Source organism: Humulus lupulus, chromosome 1 (genome assembly GCF_963169125.1).
Source record: "Humulus lupulus chromosome 1, drHumLupu1.1, whole genome shotgun sequence".
Taxonomy (NCBI): Eukaryota; Viridiplantae; Streptophyta; class Magnoliopsida; order Rosales; family Cannabaceae; genus Humulus; species Humulus lupulus.
In genome coordinates, this window is record NC_084793.1 from 11,002,953 (window position 1) to 11,026,460 (window position 23,508).

Here is a 23,508-nt window from a genome sequence, read left to right on the forward strand (position 1 = left end):
AAGATTGTACATAACCAGGAAGACAGGCCATGAACTATGCCTACTACTCAGAGATCTATGCGGGTTTACTCCATCAGCAGCTAAATCGAGACGAAGATGTCTTGGTTCATTTTTGAATTCTGGATTGATATAATTTACCTTCTTCTAGGCCTGTGAATCTGTAGGATGTTGGAGTTTACCATCTTTCACTCATCCAGTCTCGTGCCATATTAAGTTCTTAGAGTGTTCCGCGCTTCGATACAATCGCTTCAGCCGCAAAATCAAAGGTAAGTACCATAGCACTTTCTAAGGAATAAATTTCCTAATCTCATTACTTTTGTTAGGTTTGTACCGTAGTAAACCACATTCTAGGCAAGTGTCCATGTATGCATACTCCTTACGATATAAAACATAATCATTCGGACATGCATGAACCTTCTCATACTTCAACCCTATCAAACTTAATGTTTTCTTTACTTCACATGTAGACTCCGGAAAATAATTTTCTAGTGGAAAAATCTCCTTGAAAGCAACTAAAATTGACTAAAACACTTATCACTAACTCCCTTTTATGCTTTTATGTTATAAAATTTAACCATTGTTAGCAATCTTATTTTATTGCAACCACTAAAAAATTGTTATCTGCATCTCTAACCACAATGTCGAATTTTTCTAGATTATGAACAAACTCTTCTTGTGCTTCATCAAGAAATTCTATAGGATGATCATCAAAATCATTACTCTCAAAATCATCTACACCTCGCTTACCTAATGGATATGGGTTGTCATTTAATAATTCTCAATGCCAATACCATCTAGTATAACTTATATCAAATCCCCGACAAAATACATGATTATTTATCATGATAATATTTCCCTTTACTCCATTACCACAATCAATACAAGGACAACGAATTCTTTGTGGATCACTACAATTCTTTAGGCAAAACTCTAAAAAATTGTTGAATCCATCTTGAAATTGTGGTGTTTCTCTCCTCTCAAGCATCCATGATTTATCCATACTAATAACAATATTAAATTCCTAATAAGTTAGAAAAAAAAACTTATATAAGTTTCAAAAACAATTCAATCATGTAAAGAGTTATACTCTATGCACGATAAGTTTAGGCATGTTATTTGGTTCTAGTCTTATAAAATTTTAAAAAAATCGGCAGGGCTTCCTTTGTTTCTATAGCATACCGTAATTTCATAATTACATATAAAATCAATACAAACAAACACAATAGTCAAGTATAGATGAATCTATCATTATTAGGTTCTAGTCTAATAAATTTTTTAAAAAATCGGCAGAGTTTCCTCTATTTCTATAGCATACCGTAATTTCATAATTACTTATAAAATCAATACAAACAAACACAATAATCAAGCATAAATGAATCCATCATTATTAGGTTCTAGTCTTATAAATTTTTTTAAAAAATTCAACAGAGTATCCTCTGTTTCTATAGCATGCCGCAACTTCATAATTTCCTATAAAAATAACACAAACAAACACAATAATCAAGCATAAATGATTCCATCCTTATATCACCACAACACGCAAATTTCCCAGAGCCTACTTCACTAATTTTCAAACATAACTTTCACTAAATCGAATATGCATAAATCTTGATACATAAATCTTATCTTGATACATAAATCTTGTAGTAATATAAATAAAAATAAAAAATAACTAACATTCAATATTACTCTTCAATTCACCCGAAATGAACAACAAAATCACCACTCAATCGACGACTCTACTAAAACATTACTTACATAATTAGTAAAGTACATAATTAATTATCAAACCACTAAATAAAAAAAAAAACAAATCAAACTAGCTATAGAAACTAGTGAACAACACTTTGATCATCTTCAAGCTATTTATTTTTTCAAATATTTAAAAAGAAAATTCATCTTGTCACAATTTCTAAAATTTACATATATATATATTTATAATAAACCGAATTTTTATCACATTATTTAAAATAAACAAATAATTAGAAAAGTTAATAAAAAAAATTACTAAATCTAATTATAAAATTCGGAATAATATAAAAAAAATAAAAAATATAGAAAAATAAAAAATTATCATCGAAATAACGATTTAGTATTCCATACATGTTTTGAAGCTCAAAACACCTTACAATGACAAAAATCCGGTCAAAATCTGGCAAGAAACACCAAGAAACCATGAGAAATAATATCCACTGCCAAATGTATTTTTTTCCTCTAAAAAACAAAAAAATATATAATTTTAGGCTACATTTCGGTTTATAATGAAGGAAAGTTGTAAGAAATAATGAAAAAACAAAAAAAAAAGGTTTGATTCAAGAAAATGGTTGTGTCGTATGGTTGCGTCAATGGAGTTTTTGGGAGTTTTTTGGGGTTTCAACAGAGAAGAAGAAGAGGGTTATGGGTCGTTCGGGTGGAAGAAAGGGTTTTAAGGGTGCTCCACCTCGTGTGGCTGGGCACTTTCTACTGTGGTTTTTATGTAAAAACTGAAATAGAAAGCGTACTTTCCAATTCAATTTTTACATAAAAAACCGCAGTAGAAAGTTACCAAAAACTAATAAGGGACCCGTTTGGCTTGACCCTTTTTTTACATCCTTATTCTCTCTAAACCGAAGTCATGGGCATGTGCAACCAAACATGACCTTCTATCAATTGAATATTTAACTTCATTTTTTTAAGAAAGCGAAGTAGTATCTAATTTTTTTAGCGCCAAATTCAAAAGCGAAGTAAAAGAGTTCAAAAAGGCTTTCACTTCGGTTTTTTTGTATGCTGAGTATAAAAACCGAAGTAAAAACCTATATTTCTAGTAGTGTTGTGTTTGCTTCTACTTTAGATAGTAAACTTCATAAAAAATTTCCCAGATCCAAAGCTTGCATTTTTATAAATGGCCACCCCCTGGAATGAAAACTCATGCACTTCTTGACATAGAGTCATCAAATCTTTCATTCCCGGGATATAATTTTTTATGAGACTATTTTTCCTCTTAAAAATACATTTTCTTATACTAATATTGACAATTTTTTCTCACAATCTATATTGCCTAATGCAGGGACTTACTTTTATTTGCATCCTATATACACTTCTCCTTCCGAAGCTCAAATAATACCTGAATCTTCACACACGCCAACCGATATTCCCAATTCTTCTACTGTTGGTCGTGTCCTATCACACCCAAAATACCTTGAAGATTATGTATGTAATATAAATCATTCTACTGCACACCCCTTATCAGATTTTTTTGTTTTATGACAGGCTTCATGAACCATTTCGAGCTGCCATTCTCGCTGCCAACACAATGACAGAACCTACTAGTTACAAAATTGCATCTGCCATACCAGAATGGCAGCAGGCTATGGCTGTTGAACTTTCGGCTCTAGAAGTTAATCACTCATGGGAACTTATTTCTCTTCCTCTGAGACAACACACCATAGGCAGCAAGTGGATATAAAAAGTCAAATATCAAACCAATGACGCTATTAACAGGTACAAAGCATGATTAGTAGCTGAAGGCTACACCCAAAAATAAGGTATTGATTACCTTGACACCTTTGCTTTTGTTGTAAAGTTTATTTCTCTCAAATTATTACTTGCACTAACTGCAATGAAAAATTGGTCATTATCTCAATTAGACATTAACAATGTCTTCCTTCATGGGGATTTAAAAGAAAATGTCTATATGAAACTACCTAAGGGTTATCAACCCAAAGTAGAATTACCTCTAAATTTTGTTTGTAAGTAAACCAAGAGTCTATATGGCTTAAAACAAGCCTCAAGACAATGATACACTAAACTCAGCTCATATCTTACTTCAAATGGTTATTTTAAACAATCATATTATGACAACTCTTTATTCATCTAGACAACATATAACAGTTTTATTGCTTTATTAATTTATGTCGATGATATAGTTGTTGCATCTAATAATGACTCAGTTGTTACCTTGTTTAAACAACAACTAAATTCAATTTTTAAGTTAAAGGACCTGGGTCCTTTACGTTTCTTTTTACGATTGGAGATTTGCCATTCTCAAAGTGGGATTTTTGTATCTCAGCATCCTTTTACTCTACAATTATTGAATGAAACAGATTGCTTGGGCACTAAAGTTTCCTCCACACCAATGGAGTCGAATACTAAACTTAGTGAGGATGAATGACAACTCTTACCTGATCCTGCAACTTATAGGAGTCTCTTTAGTAAATTAATATACTTAACAATCACTCATCTTGACATAACTTATGTTGTAAATCATTTAAGTCAGTTTTTAACTTTACCTAGACTACCTCATATGCAAGCAGCCCAACGCATCCTTCAAAACTTAAAGGGCACTTCAGACCAAGGCATTTTCTTTCACTCTTTTTCTAAACCACAACTTAAGTGCATATGTTGAATCTAACTTTACTTCTATAGATTTCAGTCTTAAAATTTTTGCAGATGCCGATTAGGGATCTTGTCTTGACACAAGACGCTCAGTCTCGACCTTCCGCATCTTCCTTGGCCAATCCCTCATTTCATGGAGCTCTCCTCTGCTGAGGCTGAATATTGTGCTATGGCCAACACTACTTGTGAAGTCACATGATTGATTGCCTTACTCAAGGATCCACATCATTCACAACAATCCATCCATTCTATATTGTGATAATACAACTACAATACACATATCGGAAAATGTGTTTTCCATAAGAGAACAAAGCACATCAACATATATTTTCATATTATTAGGGACAAAATACAAGAAGGCTGTCTCAAACTCATTCATGTTCCTAGAAAGCTCAACATTCATGACCTGCTCACAAAGCCATTGTTCCCTGCTCTCAGTTCAAGGAATTAATCTCCAAGCAGAATGTTAAGAACGTATACATTTAATCTTGAGGGTTCTATTAGAATTAGCAAGTTAGTTGGGTTTTGTATTAGCTGTTTACTCTGTTGCAAATTGGTTTAGACTCTGTTACAAGTTAGTTTTAGGCTAACTAATACATGCTCATTATATATAGCAGGACCCTTCTTGTATTTGGCCTCACGTGATTTTTCAAAGCTTTCTAATAAAACTAATCGTTCATCCTAATAACTATTGAGTCTAAATTTGTTATTGGTGGTGGAAACTATCTCTTGCCCCAATCCTTGTTCTAATGTAGCGTCTATATTGTGAAGGATATTGATTTATTTATTATATAGTTCATCAAGTTGTGGTTCTTGTCACCATATTTCTATAATACGATGGAAATATGGTGACCCATGACCTGGCATTTTATGCAATTTATTTTTCTGCACTACTAGACAAATAACATTTGGCAACATTTTTTTTTAACATAAGAAAATTAAAAAGCAACACTTGTAAAAGTGTTGCCTCCTAGACTGTTGCAAAAGATAAGTATATAAGAAAACATTTGTATAAGTGTTGCCTTATGACAATGTTTAATATTTTAAAAATAATATATTGTAACACTTTTAAAAGTGTTGCTATATCTAATTTTCTTAAGATCAAAATTAACAACACTTTTGCCAAAAATGTTGCCATTTATAAAATTTTAAATATGACATACAACAACACTTTTATTTGAAATGTTGCTTTATAATTTATTCTAATTTGATTTGTAGCGACACTACGCATTTCTTTTTAATCAACAAATGGCCTAATAATCAAATACCATAATACAAAAAAAAACCACAAAATTAATTATAGGCAATCTGCATTAAATTTAAAATTTATAACACAATAATAATGTTAGTTAGTACAAATAATAACTACAAAGATTTGCAAATAATTTAATTACAACAATGTAGCGCAAAATGTGCATAAATTCAAATTAAAAATATTTGTTTAGCACCTTAATTTTCTAGAAAAAAAAGTTGTTTAAATGTGTCGTCCATTCACTTCGAACTACGTTCAGTTGATCTATCGAGTATGTTTGCTGATTATAACACTGCAAAAAAAAAAAGAATACTAAGAGATTTAATATACTTAAATCATGCAATTTTTAATATCATGAAAAAAGTGCCAGACATACCTTTTATTTTATATAATTACTTGGTTGAGGTTCAAATACAAGATCTCTCATCATAGCACACACGTAAAAACCACATGTTTTAAAATCTAGTTGTCGAGGACAATAGAAAAATATCAAAGCAATGAAGATAGATCGTTAAATAAATTTTTTAATGAATAATAACTTGTGATAAAAAAAATTAGATAAATATTATGTAAACTTACTTTAACATTAGACCATTGTAAAGAATCTTGTTTCATTCTTCTGCCCTACGTCAAATTATGCAACTGAAATGCACTATATCAAATAATAAATTTAATTTAATATTTCATAATAGTTATGTCAACAATGAAAAATTAATAAATTTTTTTTTTATATACTTACATTCCTACAACATTCTTACAATCTTCACCAATGTCACCTCCAACGGGATCAAAAAAGTATACTATCTCCTTAGATACATCAATCAACAATAACATCCAATGATCCCTAAATATAATATATTTAGTGTTCAAAATAATAAAATGAAAATAAAATAATTGTTATGTTAAGTTTAATGTGTATATATATATTCTTACCCTCCATTGAATGGTGTCATGAGTAGTTGTCCTGGTATAATTTCTCCAAGTCTTTTTGCAAGTTCTCTAGCTCTATCATCTGGTGATCTCCCTTGTATTGCGACTATAAATCGAGGCTCCATGAATGTAAATAAATGCATTCTTTCATTCTCCACAAGTATTGTACCTAATAACATACATGTATGTAATTAAAAATTATTAAAATGTTTTAAACAATGTGAAATAAGAAATTAAATTACTGCGATATTACAAAGTACATACCTGATATATAGCGATAGGCAAGCAGCTGTGATGTTGTCAAAATGTACCATAAACTTAATATCTTCTTTAGCCACTATTATGTTATGCCCTTCAATACCAAATACTTGAGTGTTCACAGGCACAATAATCACATATGAATTAGGCTTTTGCACAATATCCTTCCACATTGCACTTAAATTTGAGGGAATATCATTTGTGGGGGCTACTTTTTGTGATTGTTGTGGTGACATAGCACTAGATCTTGAAGAAGATAAGCTATTCTCTTGCTCTTGTGGTATTGGTTGCGTTTTAGATGAAATTGGTCGAGCTTGTTTTCTATTGGTGTTTTTTTTCTTTGGTACGCATTTTTTAATTCGTTCACCCTCTAAAACAACAAGATATTTAGGCCATGCCACATAAGATTTAAAAACATGTTTAACCAAGTAAATATCATCAGGGTCAATTGGGTTAGGAAGTAAAGCATCAGGAATCAATACTCCAGTAACTTCTATTCGGTAATTATCTTCTCCTACCTTTTTTCCATGAACTTCAGCACCTTGTGTAATAGTACCTTTGGCAACTCTACGATGTGTAGAATCCAAAAGAACACATCTTGTGGCCTACATTTAAATTTTGACATAACATATGTATGTAAGAAAAATATTAAGATTTATTTAAATAAAATTTACAAAATAATAGGACTTAATACCTGGTTATCAATAGAATTCATCATATCTAACTGACTCCATGTACCTTCATTTGGTGTCACAACCACATCAATGAATGACTCATCTTGTACCGTATTAGGATGATTACGATCATCTTCTACACCTTGTTCCATATTTGTTTCATCATTTTCTTGTACTACATTTACATCATCATTGGTTATATCTTCATCTTCTTTTTCTTGTACCATGTTTGGTGAAAAGAAAGCTTGATTATCTGTTGATAAACCTTGATGACCATATAATTTGTCTTCAAGAGCCTTCATCATTTTCTCAAAATGTTTTTCAATGTCATTTGTGCGCTTCTTCAAACTTTCAATTTCTATTTCATATTTGCTCCGTGTCTCTTTTTCATAAACAATTTGTCTCTCATGAAGTGATCTTACACCACCTTTTGACTTTGGAAAAAAATATTTTAATCCAACATTATGTCCTCTAGCCCGAACACGCCCATAGGATTCAGGAGTCCCTAAAGCTTGGCTAAGTATATCATTTGTACCAATTTCAACAACTTCCCCTTGATTTCGTTTTTCAAATAGCGAGTCCTGCAATCATTAAAAATTAACAAATTATATTATTGTAATTAGTTGTAATCATTCATCAAGTAAAATAACTGTAACAAACTTACTATTGTTTTAGCTACTTCTTTATCAAAATCTTTTATATACTCTCCTTTTTTATCCTTGTGAGCTTCTTTCCATAATATAGCTCTTTCAATTTCCTTCTCCGTGCCAAGTTGTTGTTGCTAATTACACATTAATATATATTAGTGCTAACCATTATTTTAAGAAAAATATTATTTTAATACAATTCATAGTAAACTCACCATCTCATATTCTAAACTAGGGTAACCTTTACGCCCAAGTCGATGAAGGTTATCATTTGCAACACGCCTAGCCTGTTGTAACTTTCTCAGTTCCTGAAAATAGTTGATTATTAAATATGTTAATTGTTCTTTTTTCAAATTTGAAAAAAAAAATAATATGTATATCTAGCACAATATGTTTTATTACATGGATATTCTCACCCGAAATTCTGGTGTAGTTCGACTCGCCACAAAACTATGCCACACCGGTTGGGTAATGCCGGGATATATGGTGGGTGGGTACAACAATGTGTGAGGATTCCTTGCCCTATAAATGGGATCCTCCATGTACTTCAATATGTAGTTTCTTGTTAATCTATACTTAAACCCACGCCAATCCCTACCAACAATTGATAGTGTTTGTGGTCGCACATCATCATCCAAGTCAAATGCAGTCTTCAAAAAGAATTGTGAAATAGGTATTATTTTAATATAGTAAAAAAGAAACAAAATTAATTTTAAAAAAAAATAAATAAATATTACGTACTTTAATTTCTTTCCATATCATGTCCAGCTTAACTTCATCTGCATGATGCCAATCTGGAAGATTAATAGGAATCCATCCGTTGCGTGCCAAAGCTCCTAAATAAGTAGAGTATCGTGTTGCTTCTTTGCCTATAGGCTGTGATCTTCTATTGTATTTCACCTTTTCTTGAACCCCTTTAGATTTCATTTTCAATGTATATTTTCCTTGGGTGCTCCCTCGTTTTCTCTTTATTTTTTTTGATTTAGGATCATTATTGTACGCTTGCTCGGGATCCTCTTCGTGATTAGACATTTAACCTGAAATTGACAAATTAATTATTTGTTAATTTTCAAGAAATATTAAAAAATCAATAAAACACTAAAGAAATATTGAAGTGTATGTATGTTAAGATGTGAAACCTCATACTATTTGGTCAACCCATACTCCTTCAACATCTTGACGTGCATATGAACCTGCTGATACTTCCGCATCATCAAAATTTACGATGTCTGCTAGTTCATTTGTAAAATTATTAAGTTCTTCTAGTACATGATTGTCACTTTGATCTTCTTGACTAAAGTTTCTCGGTTGGGTCGATAAAACTATAGACCATCTAGAATCAAGCGGATCTTCAACATAAAATACTTGTTTAGCTTGAGTTCCCAAAATAAATGGTTCACTCTTATAGCCCAATCTCTTTAGATCAACTAGTGTGAAGCTTAATTCATCAACTTTAACTCCATTGTTACTTTCAACCCAATTACATTTAAACACAGGAATTTTAAATGAATGATAATTAAACTCCCATATTTCATCAATAATGCCATAAAATGTCATGTCTGAATAGACCGGATTTTTATCCTTGGCACTAGAAAATTGTGCAATACTAGCTATGATACTTACGCCACTATTTTGGGTTACTCTCTTATCATCAAGCGCTTTAGTATTGAAGCGTTGGCCATTGATTATATACCCATCGTGCTTAACAACCATGTGTGAAGGCCCCTCTGAAATCCATATTAAGTTCATTGACACATTTTTTGAAGGATCTTTTATGTCTAGATGAACTTTTTCTTGAAACCAACTCTTGAATGTTTTGTGGTGTTCATCGCGAATCCATTTTTCTCTTCTTGAAGGATATTGTTGAGTCAACCATGATAAATTCTCACTTCATTGAAAGACATGAAAAAATGAGCATATATAATTAAGTACATAAAAATATTAGTAAAATATTAGATAACTCACTCGATATATGGTTGTACCCCAGTTGTATTTTCTAGTACATTTCGATGTGCTAGTTCTAAGTATTTTTCATTAGCATTCTCAAGACGACCGCTAGATATACCTTTACTTTCACCTTTTGGATTTTGGCGAGGTTTTGGAATTCCAATGGTTTCTGCATTTGCAATATATTCTGAGCAAAACTCAACAGATTCTTTAGCTATATAGCTCTCCACAATGCTTGCCTCTGGACGATAACGATTTCTAACGTATCCCTTTAATATCTTCATATATCTTTCAAAAGGATACATCCAACGCAAGTAAACTGGTCCACAAAGTTTCACTTCTTGCACAAGGTGCACTGTTAAATGGATCATGATATCAAAAAATGTTGGAGGAAAATATCTCTCAAACATGCATAATGTTTTCCCTATTTCATCTTGCAATTTGTCCAACTTTGATGGATCCACAGTTTTAGCACAAATAGCATTAAAGAAAAAACACATCCTTGTTACTGCATATCTTACATGCTTTTGCGAAACTGATCTTATGGCAATTGGTAATAATTGTTGCATTAAAGCATGGCAATCATGGGATTTCAATCCAATCAATCTCAAGTCTTTCATTGAAACTAAATTGCGTATGTTAGAAGAATACCCATCTGGAACTTTGATATTGGCCAATGTTTCACAAAAGTGACGTTTCTCATCCTTACTTAATGTAAAACATGCAGGTGGTAAATAAGTACGCTTATTATCACCAACTTTAGGATGTAATTCAGATTTCACTCCCATTTCTTTTAAGTCTAAACGACCAGCAAGAGTATCTTTTGTTTTTCCTGGAATATTGAGAAGTGTCCCAACTATACTATCACAAACATTCTTCTCAATATGCATTACATCAAGATTATGTCGGACAAGTAAAGTCTTCCAATACTCTAAGTAAAAAAAGATGGACTTTTTTTTCCAAGATGATGAATTCAAGTCATCATTTATCACTTTGCCTTTCTCCGTGTTTTTCTCTTTCGTTTTGCGCTTGCGTTTTCCTCTCTCTTTGTCATTTTGTTGTCCTCTACCCTTGCCAACTTTCACTACTACAAAAATTACATGATAAGTCGGTAAAAACTGACATCTGAATGTTCATAAGTCGATTGGGAACTGACTTCCCATGCAGTGACTTATGATGTAAAAACATGGTAGGTTAGTTGACGCCAAACCGACATCTGGTGTAAGACATGGTACGTCGGTGGAAAACCGACATCTGGTGTAAGACATGAGATGTCGGTTGCAAACCGACCTCTAGTGTAAGACATGGTAGGTCGGTTGTACACCGACCTCTGGTGTAAAACATGATATGTCGGTTCACAGGCGACTTATGGTGTAGACATCTATTGTCAGTTTTAGTAGAACCGACTTATGGTGTTTTTTTTCTCTTAAAAAATGTATTATGCCCAAAACAAATCATGTTTTTTTATACAAACAAACTGAACAAAACAAAACATATATCACAATAATATAAAATACTAGAATTTGAACTAAGTATCTAAAATAAAGAGTCTTAAGTTAATTACAAAATGACTCACATAAGCATTGTAAACTATAGTTAGGCAACAAAAGTTTGTATATCTTCAAGAAAGTCTAAGTTAACATTGTAAGTATATCTCATTAAAAGTCTAAGTTAACAAAAGTGAGTAGACCTATGTAGTACTCATCAAATCCATGACGCATTGTGCCCATTCTTCACGTACTTCATTCATCTCATCCTTTGTGTAATAGTTCTTCCCGCCACACTAAAACAAAATTCATTGCATGAGTTGAATTAATATATTTAATCTTAAGGTAAAGCTAGAACTTTAATAATGAATATTTTCACTTACATTACTAGTTAGCCATCGCATTGAAAACTCATTTGTCACGAAGTCCTTCATCATCCTCATAACATAGAACCCACATTGTACTGATTGTAATGGTTGACGAGGACACTTAACTGTTCTCCACGCGACTTCCTTAGTTTTTGCATTATTTGTGCGTAAATGTTGAAAGACACTAAATAATAATAACATAAACATTTAGATGTTGTTAATTTTAAATGAATTAAAGAGTATGCAGTTAATTGGTTAGATTTTTACTGAGAAATGAGAGATTTGATTTCATCTGGTGGAAAATTGTGAAGAGAATCCAGGAAATAGCACAATTGGTGATCAAAATCAATTATTATAAGCATCCAATGCTTTCTAACAAAAACACAAAAATATTTCATTATTAATATTATATATATTCACTAACAAAATACTAAAAGTAAAAAACTTACCCCTTATGATATGGCAACAACCACATCTAACCCAGATTTGAATCAAGCATACGCTTTGATACCCATTCAACTCGTTCTTCTTCAGTGGATCCAACATTTGATAACCAAATTGGCTCAACAAAACGAAAAAAGTGACTGATCTCTCTTTTCACTAATTGGAAGTATAAAATCCTATATAAAAAAATATATCTCTGTTAAATTTATAAAATAAGTTATGAACAAACTTATAATTATTTTAAAAATCTTTGATACCTGATATATAACGATACACATGATGCTCCAATCTCTTCCATTAAGCCAACATGGACTATATCTTCTTGTGAGATATATAAATCATTCTCATGGCCGAATATCTCAAAATCCATCGTAATTGTGTCACTCCAACCACTACCAGCTTTCACGTTGTATAGTTTTACTAAAACAACCAATTTTGACAAAGGTGCCCCCGAGAATATTAGTTTCTCTACACCTTCTAAAAATTTCAAAAATTCTTCAGGCTTATCAACAAAACGTTCATCTGCATCTCTCACCATCTCTATAGGGTCATCAAACACTTGATCAAATTGCTTTCTTTCATTGGGAACATTATTGTTAGAGTCATATTCTTCACCATGCCAAATCCACTTGACATATGTTTGGTCCATTCCGTTAAAGTATAGATGACTTTTTATCTCCATTATGTCTAATTTTTTCAAATTTGAACATTTTCTACAGGGACAATGAACTCTGGAAGGATCTGTTGTATTTTCTAACGGCTTTAGAAAGAGAGAGTATGACAGAATTAATAAGTGGGCTAATTATATCAGAATACAAAATTTTCTTACATTTGTAAATCGAGTTTCAGATATAAATCTTTTCCCAAAAATGAAAACAAAAAAAATCAAGGCAAAGGATAACTGTGGCTAACAAGATAACCTAAAAATAAAAAACTTATTCCTCAGCATCACTGACATCCATAGAAGCCCCCTTTTTGTAATCCACCTTGATGGTCATATTCTCAGCACCAAAGTGTGCCCCAGTCAATATATGTTTCTCACAATCTCGATATAACAGAGAAACACTTATTTCATTATTACTCTAAAAAACTAATTACGGAACAAATACGAACATCAATTTTGATATATATATATATGAATAAATATGGAGTGATAGAAAAAGAGACCGACCTGACCGGAGACCGCTGGTGAACAACGCAGTGAGAGATGCTGCCACGACCGGAGACCGCTGGTGAACAACGGAAGGGGCTGTTGCCGAACGGTATGCTGGTGAAGCTGAGTGACCGGAGTTGAGGAGGGAGAGTCGCTGCAGTTTGGGTTGCTGGCGGAATGAAGAAGACGAGAAGAAATTTTTTTCGCGGGGGTGTACAGTGAAGAAGAAGAAGAGCGCGAGATACTTAATTTTATTTGTGCTTTTTTTTTTCACCCTAATTTTAACATGGTATGTGTCTAATACCAACCGACATATGATGTAGCATCATAAGTCATTTCTAAAACCGACTTATGCTATTAAAATTAAAAATATATAATTTTAACATGGTAAGTCAGTGCATTAGCAATTGACTTATGATGCAGCATGATATGTCTGTTCTAGAACCGACTTATGATGTTAAAATTAACAAATATATAAGTTTAATATGTTGATATTTTGTTTTAAAATTATAAATCTCTAACTTATTTAGTTTATTTTTTTTCAAATATTTATAAATATGTCATTTATAAATTAAAATATTTTCTTATTAACAACTAAATTAATTTTTTTTTAATTCTGAATAATTAATTAATTAATATTTCAAAAATTATAATATATGTAATATTAATAAGTATATATTTTTTATACTTATTACATTCACAAATCAATTATATATATGTATTGTTTAATAAAGTAATATATTTTAAAATTCAAATAATACAAAAACAACTTAGACTATCTTTAACAATATATTTTTATAATGACATGATAGGTCAGTCCATAGAACCGACTTACCATGTCACATGAAAAGTCAGTTCCTACACAACCGACATTCCATGTCATTTAAAAAAATATTAATTAAATACATTAAAATATTTATAAAGTTTTTTTTATTTTAAATTATATATACTATTCAATTAAAATATTTTTTCATTATAAAATATAATTATTTTTTTATATTATAAATAATTGATTAATTTAATTCATCTATTTATATTTCAAAACATTATAATGTAGATTGAAAAATATAAAATTTTTACATTTATTTCATACACTACTAAATAAATTATTGTATTTAAAAATTCAAATAATTTAAAATAAATAAAAATGTGACATGATAAGTCAGTTCATATAGTACTGACATACCATGTTAGAAATGTAGGACATAGTAAGTCGGTCCACACAGAACTGACCTCCATGATTAACATGGCAGGTCAGTTTTGCAAGAACCGACTTACTATGACATCTTCAAGCATGGGAGGTCGGTTCAATGTGAACCGACCTACCATGTCAACATGGTAGGTCGGTTCCTGCGTAACTGACCTCCCATGCTTACCTTTGTTATACATGATAAGTCGGTTATGTGTAAACCGACTTATGAACATGTGGTAAGTCAGTTTAAGCAGAACCGACATCTCATGGCCGATGACTGATGTCCAGATTGTAGTAGTGTTTAGTGATTTCCTTTTTTTCTCCATCTGGTTTTCCAAATTGAATATTGATGTCTTGAACTTTTTCAAATATGAGCTCTCCACTCAATGGTTCAGGAGGCAAGTCAAGCACTTCTTGACCATCAAAAGATTTTTTGTATTTGCGATAAGGATGATTAAGTTTGAGATATCGTCTGTGCCCCATATAACATGCTTTCTTAGATTTGTACAACCATCTCGAATAGGTATGGTCACCACATACTACACACCCTTTATAGCCTTTGCCAGTGCATCCAGCCAAATTACATAGAGTCGGATAGTCATTGATAGTAAATAATAGGACCGCTCTTAATGTAAAATACTCGTCCTTGTACCTATCATAACAACCTTCTACTCCATTCCACAATATTTTTAAATCATCAATTAATGGAGCCAAGAATACGTCTATATCATTTCCAGGTTGTCTAGGTCCTGATATCAATAGAGTGAGCATTGTATATCTTCTTTTCATAACCAATAATGGAGGAAGATTATAAACAACGAGAACGATTGGCCAACAACTATATGAACTACTAAGAGAACTATGTGGGTTTATGCCATCGGCAGAAAGGCCTAGCCGAAGGTTTCTAGGATCCTTTTTTATTTTCTCCCATTTATCATCAACGATTCTCCATGCTGGTGAATCAGCCACATGTCGTAGTTTACCATCTTTTATCCTGCCTTCCTCATGCCAAATCAAGTTTTTAGCGTGATTATAGTTTCTAAACAAACGCTTACAACTTCGTACCTCTTTAGAATTGTTTTTCAATTTCCATCTTGAACGCTTACACACCGGACAATTACTTGCTTCAGCAAATTCCTTACAATATAAAATACAATCATTTGAACATGCATGTATTTTTTCATACTCCATTCCCAATGTTGATAAGGTTTTCTTTGCCTCGTACAAAGATATTGGAATTTCATTTTCTTCCGGCATGACTTCTTTGAAAAAAGCAATCAAATCAGAAAAACCAACATCACTCCATCCATGTCGTGCCTTCATATTATACAACTTTACTAATGTAGAAAGTTTTGAGAATTTGGAACCAGGATAGATTGGTTTCTCTGCATCCTCTAAAATTTTGGCAAATTCATCAGGACGTTCTAGAAAATCATTATCAAATGCATCTTCCACCATTTCTAAAGGGTAATCATCAATTTCATTCTCATTTGAATATCGAACATTCTTACGAGAATGTGGAGTCTGACTAGGTACGTATTCCCCATGCCTACTCCATTCTTTATAGTTTGGATTTATCCCATTAAAAAATAAATGTCCTCTTACATCAGCAAGAGACATTTTCTTAAAGTTAACACACTTCTTGCATGGACATGAGATTAAGCCGTCACTATCCGGAGGAGCATTTTCGATTGCAAAATTTAAAAAAGTTTCAACTCCATTTACATAGTCTTCAGCAGTTCTATCTCGAATTGACATTCTATCCATATTCTTTAAATTTTCTACTAAAAAAAATAATGTACAACATCAATAACATATTCAATTCTAATATAAAATAATTAAAATCTATAACTCAAACATATGTAGCCCACGATATAGTTATTTAAACTATTAAAATAGTTCAACAAATGATTTTAATGATATGGTTTTCAACTAGTATAATTGATCTAAATTAATTCATAATCCTTTCATATCATAACATAATCTGTTTTCATTAGTTTAATTTAGATATTAAACTATTATTACTGCTACAACTTGTTTTCAATAGTTCATAAAGTTTGATGCACTCTTATAAACTACGTGTTATTTATGTTCTAGCAAAGATTATTTAAATACCCCACACACACAGGTATATATATATTAAGATATTTCTACTAATATATATATATATTTATATATAGAATTTTGTCTATATACGTATATTGGATCATTATTTAATTAGTTTCAAAGAAAACACTTGATACTACCTGACGATCTAATTATTGATCAAAATTCACACAAAGAACCCAATTTTTAAAACAAACGTGTTTGTGATAAATAAATGTATATATATATTATACTAACAAAGTTTGTCTGGGACTACATCAAAGGCAGTAGCCACCTCTAGGAAGATAAGCATCAAAGCCAAAACATATATAAATATTACCATGGTTTTCATATCTAAATTAATTGATCTAAAAAAATTGATATTACTAGGAGAGACTTGTGGTGAAGGAATAAAATATCAGATAAGCATTAATTTAATGTATATGGCATGATAATTAAATTGAACTATTACTGATATTTAAAATAAAAATTAAGTCTAAACTAACATTTATTCTTTTGCTTCGATACATTCATACCTTAGTGAAGATATTGTGAACTATAAATGCAAGAAGTTCACGACCACAACTCAATCCTTCTTATGACAACCTCCGTGCTAGATAAGAAAATTAAATTGTAAAACACAATTAGAATATGATTTGATTATAAATATATATTTTGAAACATTTATTAAATTTGACAATCATATAAAATCGAATAAAATTACCTGCCAAAATGTGATTTTTGAATAAATGGAAGATTGTTAATGACCCAAATCTTTATCACGCAAGAGTTTAGAGAATAAAAGTAGAGCAATTTTTGTTGAAATTGATGATATAGTAACTTTTGAAACCATTCAATTTCAACAATCAGCAAGAAACCTAAAATTAAACTTTAAACATAAATAAAATATGACATGAAGAAATTGATTGCTTTTTTAAATATATGTAGATTTTTTATGTTAGAAAAATATAGATTAGTTTGTAGAGTTTACCTGAGTTTAGCAAGTTAGAGCTTCTATAGCAGAGAAGAAATCAGTTACAAAGCATTCATTGTATATAATAAAGAAGAAGAAGATATGGCTATAATAATGGAAACAATAAATACGTGCCTTTTTTTTTTTTATCTTTTGATTAGCTAAATGGCAACACTTTTTTTATAAAAAAAAACTATAACGTTCATTTAGAGGAAAAATCGTAACATTAGTTTATTATTGTAATTAAAAAAATAAATAAATCTAATTCTAACTAAACTAAATCTATTTACATATATATAGTGTTACAAAGATCTTAATGATTATTTTAAAGGTAATCATGTAACAAAAAATTATATTTCTCTAAAAAATATCTATTTGTATTTTAAATTTAAGTCTAGAAACATTAAATATATAATATAATTTTTGTTGGAATAAAAATACCAACATATATTTTCTCTCCATATTTGCAACTATATTTGAGGGATTAGATAATGTTTGTTATTTAGATATTTATGAATCTTTCAACTATTTAAAAATTAAACTTTCTCAACTATTTAAAAATTGTTTAATTTTAAGATACATATAACTTAAATATATAACAGACTTATTAAGTTAGACGTTCATCAAGAAAAATTGTGATCAGAAAATTATTAATATATTTATGTTAGATATTTAAAAAAAATGACCAGTTTCACACCATAAATGTGAATCGATTAATTATCAACTTAAAAGAATTATAATATATCATATATCAGTCATTGATACACCGCCAGTGGCTTCTTGGTTTTGAAGGTCATCTAATTATATTATTTAGCAACATTTTTATAAAAACTGTTATTATTTTTAATGTTCAATTATAAATAGAAACACTTAATCTAAACGTGTTGTTTATGGATATTTTATTAATTTATCAAAATAAAAAATATCAAATAATAAAGAAATTTTGCAACACTTAATTTATAAGTGTTTTTAATTCAAAATTTAAATAATTTAGCAACCCTTCTATTTAAAGCGTTGTTGAACAAGTGTTGCCAAATTATATTTTTGTAGTAGTGCTGGTAGTAAAGTATATATGGGTTAATTCACATCCACTCTTTCAATCTAAAGTTGTAATTGAAAAATTCAAGCAATAACAACGTATCTTTTATCAAAAATAAAATAAGTGCTATTATCCAAGAACATGTGAATGTGATATTAAAGGTTTTGACTAGGTCAAAGCAGTCTCCTACCATATTCTTCTTCCTAAATAAAAGTGAACTATTATTACCAAGAGAAAAAAACATATAATCAGTTCAATCCTCAACCAGATTACGATCGATTTTTGATCACTCTTAAATCTGGCAATATTCTTGTCTTAATTAATTAAAGACAACACCAGTTCTTGTAGCTTCCTTAATTAGTATGTGATTTCTTATTCTATATGAAATTTTCCGCCACCTCCGATATTAATATAATATTGCAACGACAAAATATTTATATTCTAAAAAAAAAGACGTATAATTAATATATAAATATATATATATTAATAATTAATTAATTAATTAAACGTCATCCAAAAAAGACGTAAATGTTTCGTACGTACCCGCCACAGAATCTATAACACTTTCCTCAGTTCTCCAATCTGGACTTTGACTTATTCCAGATTAATTTATAACGTTGTTTTTTCGATCTATAACATGACAAGTAGATACACTTGAATCTTCAAGTTTATGAGTTCAATTTGGCCACTATATTATATTTTCATACACTAAATCATCTGACTTGCATTGCATGCCAAATTATACCAAATTTTATTTTATTATCATATTAGATTAGATCTCACCTGCTTAATTTGGGCTGATCATGATCTAACAAATATATATATATATCATATATTAATAGCCACCAACTTATGTAGTTTGAAAAGTGTTGGATTATAACAAAGTTATCACACTAGACCACACCATATTAACATTATTACTTTTCATGTGATGATGAAAAATTGAAAATAATAAAGAATGTTATACAGCGAAGATCAGAACATATTCCCGGATTGGTATAATAATGGAAAAGAATAAAAGCGAGCTATAATGCTAGAAAAATATATAGTAATTCAATCATTATTAGAAAGAACAGATTATACATTATTCATTAATATTGGAAAAAGAATTTTATATATTTGAGGTATAACAAAAAATCAATACATGAATTCAACCAAACTGTAATTTTTTTTTCAAATGGGTTGTTCCCATGAAAAAATAAAAAAATAATAATAAAAAAAAAGATTTGCCTATATGATCATCTCCTTCAGCTATTTAATAGCTGCGCGCTCATAGTATATATCAGTAGCTAACCGAAGCTTATTATATATATCCACATTGAAGCTAGTCAGGAATGAAATGTAGTGAGATAAGTTACTTTTCATGTATATATACATATATAAATATATATGTATATATAACATGTATGAAGTCTTGTCGATCTGCAACATTTGCCATTAATTATGGCATATACCCTTGCTATGACCAGGGATGTTAGTACATGGATTTGGACTAGGAGGAGTGTTACCACCTCTGGGGAGGACCTGAATAATCAGAGGCTTCAACCATCGATCTGCTTCTAATGGCCTCATTTCTCCAAGTGTCGCCAAAGCAAAAAAAATGCTTAAAACCAATAGAGTTGTGAACACAATTCTTCTCTGAGATAAACCCATCTTCTTTTCTTTTCTGTTTTTCTTTCTCTTTTTAAAAAAAAAAGCTGAGATTTTGCACAACTTTTCTTTAGGTAGGGCTCTTTGCTAAAGTTTTATGGTTATTGGTGTGGTGTAGTGAAACTTACATGCAATTGATATCTATTTATAGAGATCACGAGGTCTAGTACGTACTATACACAGTTCTGTCTGTCTATATGTATAGTTAAACTCAAAAGTCTTTCGATGAGCACAGCTTGACCAGTGAGTAGTGCTTATCATGTGATGATGATTTGACTGTGTTATGTGGTTTGAAGGTTGAGCGTGTTGATGAATTCGAACCCAGTTATTAATTTGAATGGAATTGATCAACTCACGCGGTTACCTTGGAATAACCCAAATAGTCTCACATATTAATTTTAAGGGACAACATTCAAAAAAATTATGTAGTTTTCTTTTTGTGGGGGTCAAAAAATTTGAAACTTATATATATAATATATGTGACGCTATAAAGAAAAGAAAAGAAGAAAAAACGTAGGCGTATGATTTGGTTGATTATGACCAAGACTCATGAATATTAGTTTTCTATAATGTCAGCGTTGAGGTCAATCAGTTCTTGTCAAAGTACTACTATACTATATTCTTGAATTTTGAGAGTCATTAGTCAAGGGAACTAAACACAATTATTAATATTCTTTCTTTCTATTTTTTTGCTTAATATTTAAAGGCATGTGTTTTTCGTAAGTTGTATACATTTAATAATGTATAAAAATAAATAAATTCAGTGAGGCGTGCTTCCTTTTCATTTCATGGTTATGACTTTTTCTTTGGTCTTCACATGAGTATATATATCTCAAACCGAAGTGTAAAACCCGATTGAGCCAACGTTTACTTGCTATACATACAGTTCTTGTTGACCAAGTATATAGAAAAATACAATGAGAAAACAGAATGCAATTTTTAACAATTTGAGAACGATATATTCATGTAAATGAATGGTTAAGCCCCCCTTTTTATATATTTAAAAAAACGATATTTGAGTTGGATATTTATGAATATCATGTCCAAAAATTCTGGGAGCATGTGATCATCTTTGGCTACCTATGATTAAAATCATTTTTGTATTCAAACAGAGGACAAAACTTTTCCTCAGGAAGAAAAAAACAGGGGACAAACTACTTGTAATTATTTATTGTATTCCACCAACACAAAACTGGAAGAGTTTTCACACTAGTTTTTTTTCTCAACACCAACTACAATACTAAAAATAACACAAAATAGTATTATTATTTATTTTAACTCTATAATGAATGCTTAAATTTTAGTATTATGAAATTTTTAAGAGTAAATTACACTAAATATGAGATTTTTTTTTTAGAACTTTGAAAAATATGGCACTTTTTTTTTCCTCAAGTTTTTTATGGCATATTTTTCTTGTTTATATTTTTATGGGAGTTTTTTCCCCCATATATTTGTATACCATATTTTTTTATACATTTTAGTAGCTAGTTTTAATATGCTTTGAGATTATTTTTGTAATTTTAATCTATTGTCATTATTTTTATCATTTATATTTTATAAAACATTTTTTTACATTATTCTTTGAAGAAAAAAATATGAGACCTTCATCACGATGTTTTTTATTATCATTTATTTTTCTTTTCTTTAATTTTTTATCTTTTTCAATCAACATAATCTCCACAGTAATCGATTACCACTATCAAAATAATTTTGATATTTTTTGTGGTAGTAATCGTATGTCACTGTCATTTTTTTTAGTGATGTGTGGTAACTGGTTACAACTATAAAAATTGAGTTTATTTTTTAAGTGGTCGAGTAACTCGTTACAACTATAAAAATAATTATGATTTTTTTGTAATGTTCCATTATCAAAATACCAACTGAATTGTAACTGGTTACTTAGTGAGATTTGAAAGAAAAAAGACTGATATAAAAAAAATAAACTAAATTGATCATGAAGGTAACTGTTTACAGCTAGGTCTGAAAAAAAAAATAGATATGAAAAAAAGAACAAGTTGTGATGGTAACCAGTTACTTAGCCAGACCTAGAAAAAAAAAAAAAAGATGCAAACAAAAATTATAAACTGATCATAATCGTAATTGGTTATAGTCAGGTTTGAAAAAAAAATCAGATTTAAAAAAAAAAATTGTCGCCATGGTCCCTGGTTACTTATTTAGGTGTGAAAATAAAATCAGATCTAAACAAAAGAATCTAAATTAACTGTTATCGTAACTAATTACAGTTAGGTCTAAAAAAATCAGATATGAATAAAAATAATCAGGTGTTATGATATCTGATAGGGGTGTTCAGGATCCAAACCAATCCAATTACAATTAGATTGAATTGAATTTGAAAAGTTGGATGTTAATTGGATTGGATCGGTTGTTATATGACACTCTAAAAATCCAATTATGAATCGATCCAATTCAACCTTAATTAAAAAATATATATACTATATTAAATATAAATTTATTTAATTATGTTAGTGTATATTGGTTGTCATTTAGTAGATATTATTATTGTTGTTGTTTTGATGTTATGTTAGCACTTTGAAGATATTATTGTTGTTATTTTCATGCTATATTAGTACTTTAGTTATTAGTTTGAGACTTACTAGTTTTAAATTTTAATAGTTGTGGTGTAAGCTTAATATTTCACTTTTAAATGCATCATGTTAATGACTTAATGTGATAATTTTAAGATCTTAATGTAGTATTATTACTAAATATCGTTAGTTTTTTGTGTGGTTTTTTTTATACTTTACTTGTTAAGCTTTTTAATATTAATATTTAATTTAACAGATAAAAAAACCATTTTTAAAAAAAACCGATCAAATCCAATTATAATTGGATCGGATTGGATTGGATTTTGAGGCCAAATTGGATTGGATTGGATGCTTATTTTCAACATCCAACATTTAATTGGATTGAATTGGTTAGAGGCAAAAATATTGGATCGGATCGGATGAACACCCCAGTACCTGATTACTTAAACAGATTTGAAAAAAAATCCAGAAATCTGAACAAATCGTGAT

General features: G+C 30.1%; 3 protein-coding genes across 4 annotated transcripts; all 3 read right to left on the reverse strand.

Moving 5' to 3' along the window:
* Positions 1–9,275: 9,275 nt before the first annotated feature.
* LOC133778906 (uncharacterized) lies at positions 9,276–10,972 on the reverse strand. Its single transcript, XM_062218938.1, has 2 exons — positions 10,101–10,972; positions 9,276–10,023 (listed from the first exon to the last, which is right to left on the reverse strand). The coding sequence occupies exons 1-2, from the start codon at positions 10,970–10,972 to the stop codon at positions 9,276–9,278; spliced, it is 1,620 nt and encodes a 539-aa protein (XP_062074922.1).
* Positions 10,973–11,586: 614 nt separating this feature from the next.
* On the reverse strand, positions 11,587–13,129 carry LOC133814143 (uncharacterized). 2 transcript variants are annotated; one of them, XM_062247163.1, is made up of 5 exons: positions 12,639–13,129; positions 12,387–12,557; positions 12,205–12,309; positions 11,953–12,121; positions 11,587–11,865 (listed from the first exon to the last, which is right to left on the reverse strand). In XM_062247163.1, exons 2-5 carry the CDS (start codon positions 12,410–12,412, stop codon positions 11,773–11,775), a joined length of 393 nt encoding a protein of 130 aa, XP_062103147.1. In that variant the 5' UTR covers positions 12,413–12,557; positions 12,639–13,129; the 3' UTR covers positions 11,587–11,772. The 2 variants fall into 2 exon arrangements, 1 of the variants encoding a protein (XP_062103147.1); XR_009884779.1 differs by lacking the exon at positions 12,205–12,309.
* A 1,861-nt stretch (positions 13,130–14,990) lies between these two features.
* On the reverse strand, positions 14,991–16,493 carry LOC133778967 (uncharacterized). Its single transcript, XM_062218992.1, has one exon. The coding sequence runs from the start codon at positions 16,491–16,493 to the stop codon at positions 14,991–14,993; it is 1,503 nt and encodes a 500-aa protein (XP_062074976.1).
* Positions 16,494–23,508: the final 7,015 nt, after the last annotated feature.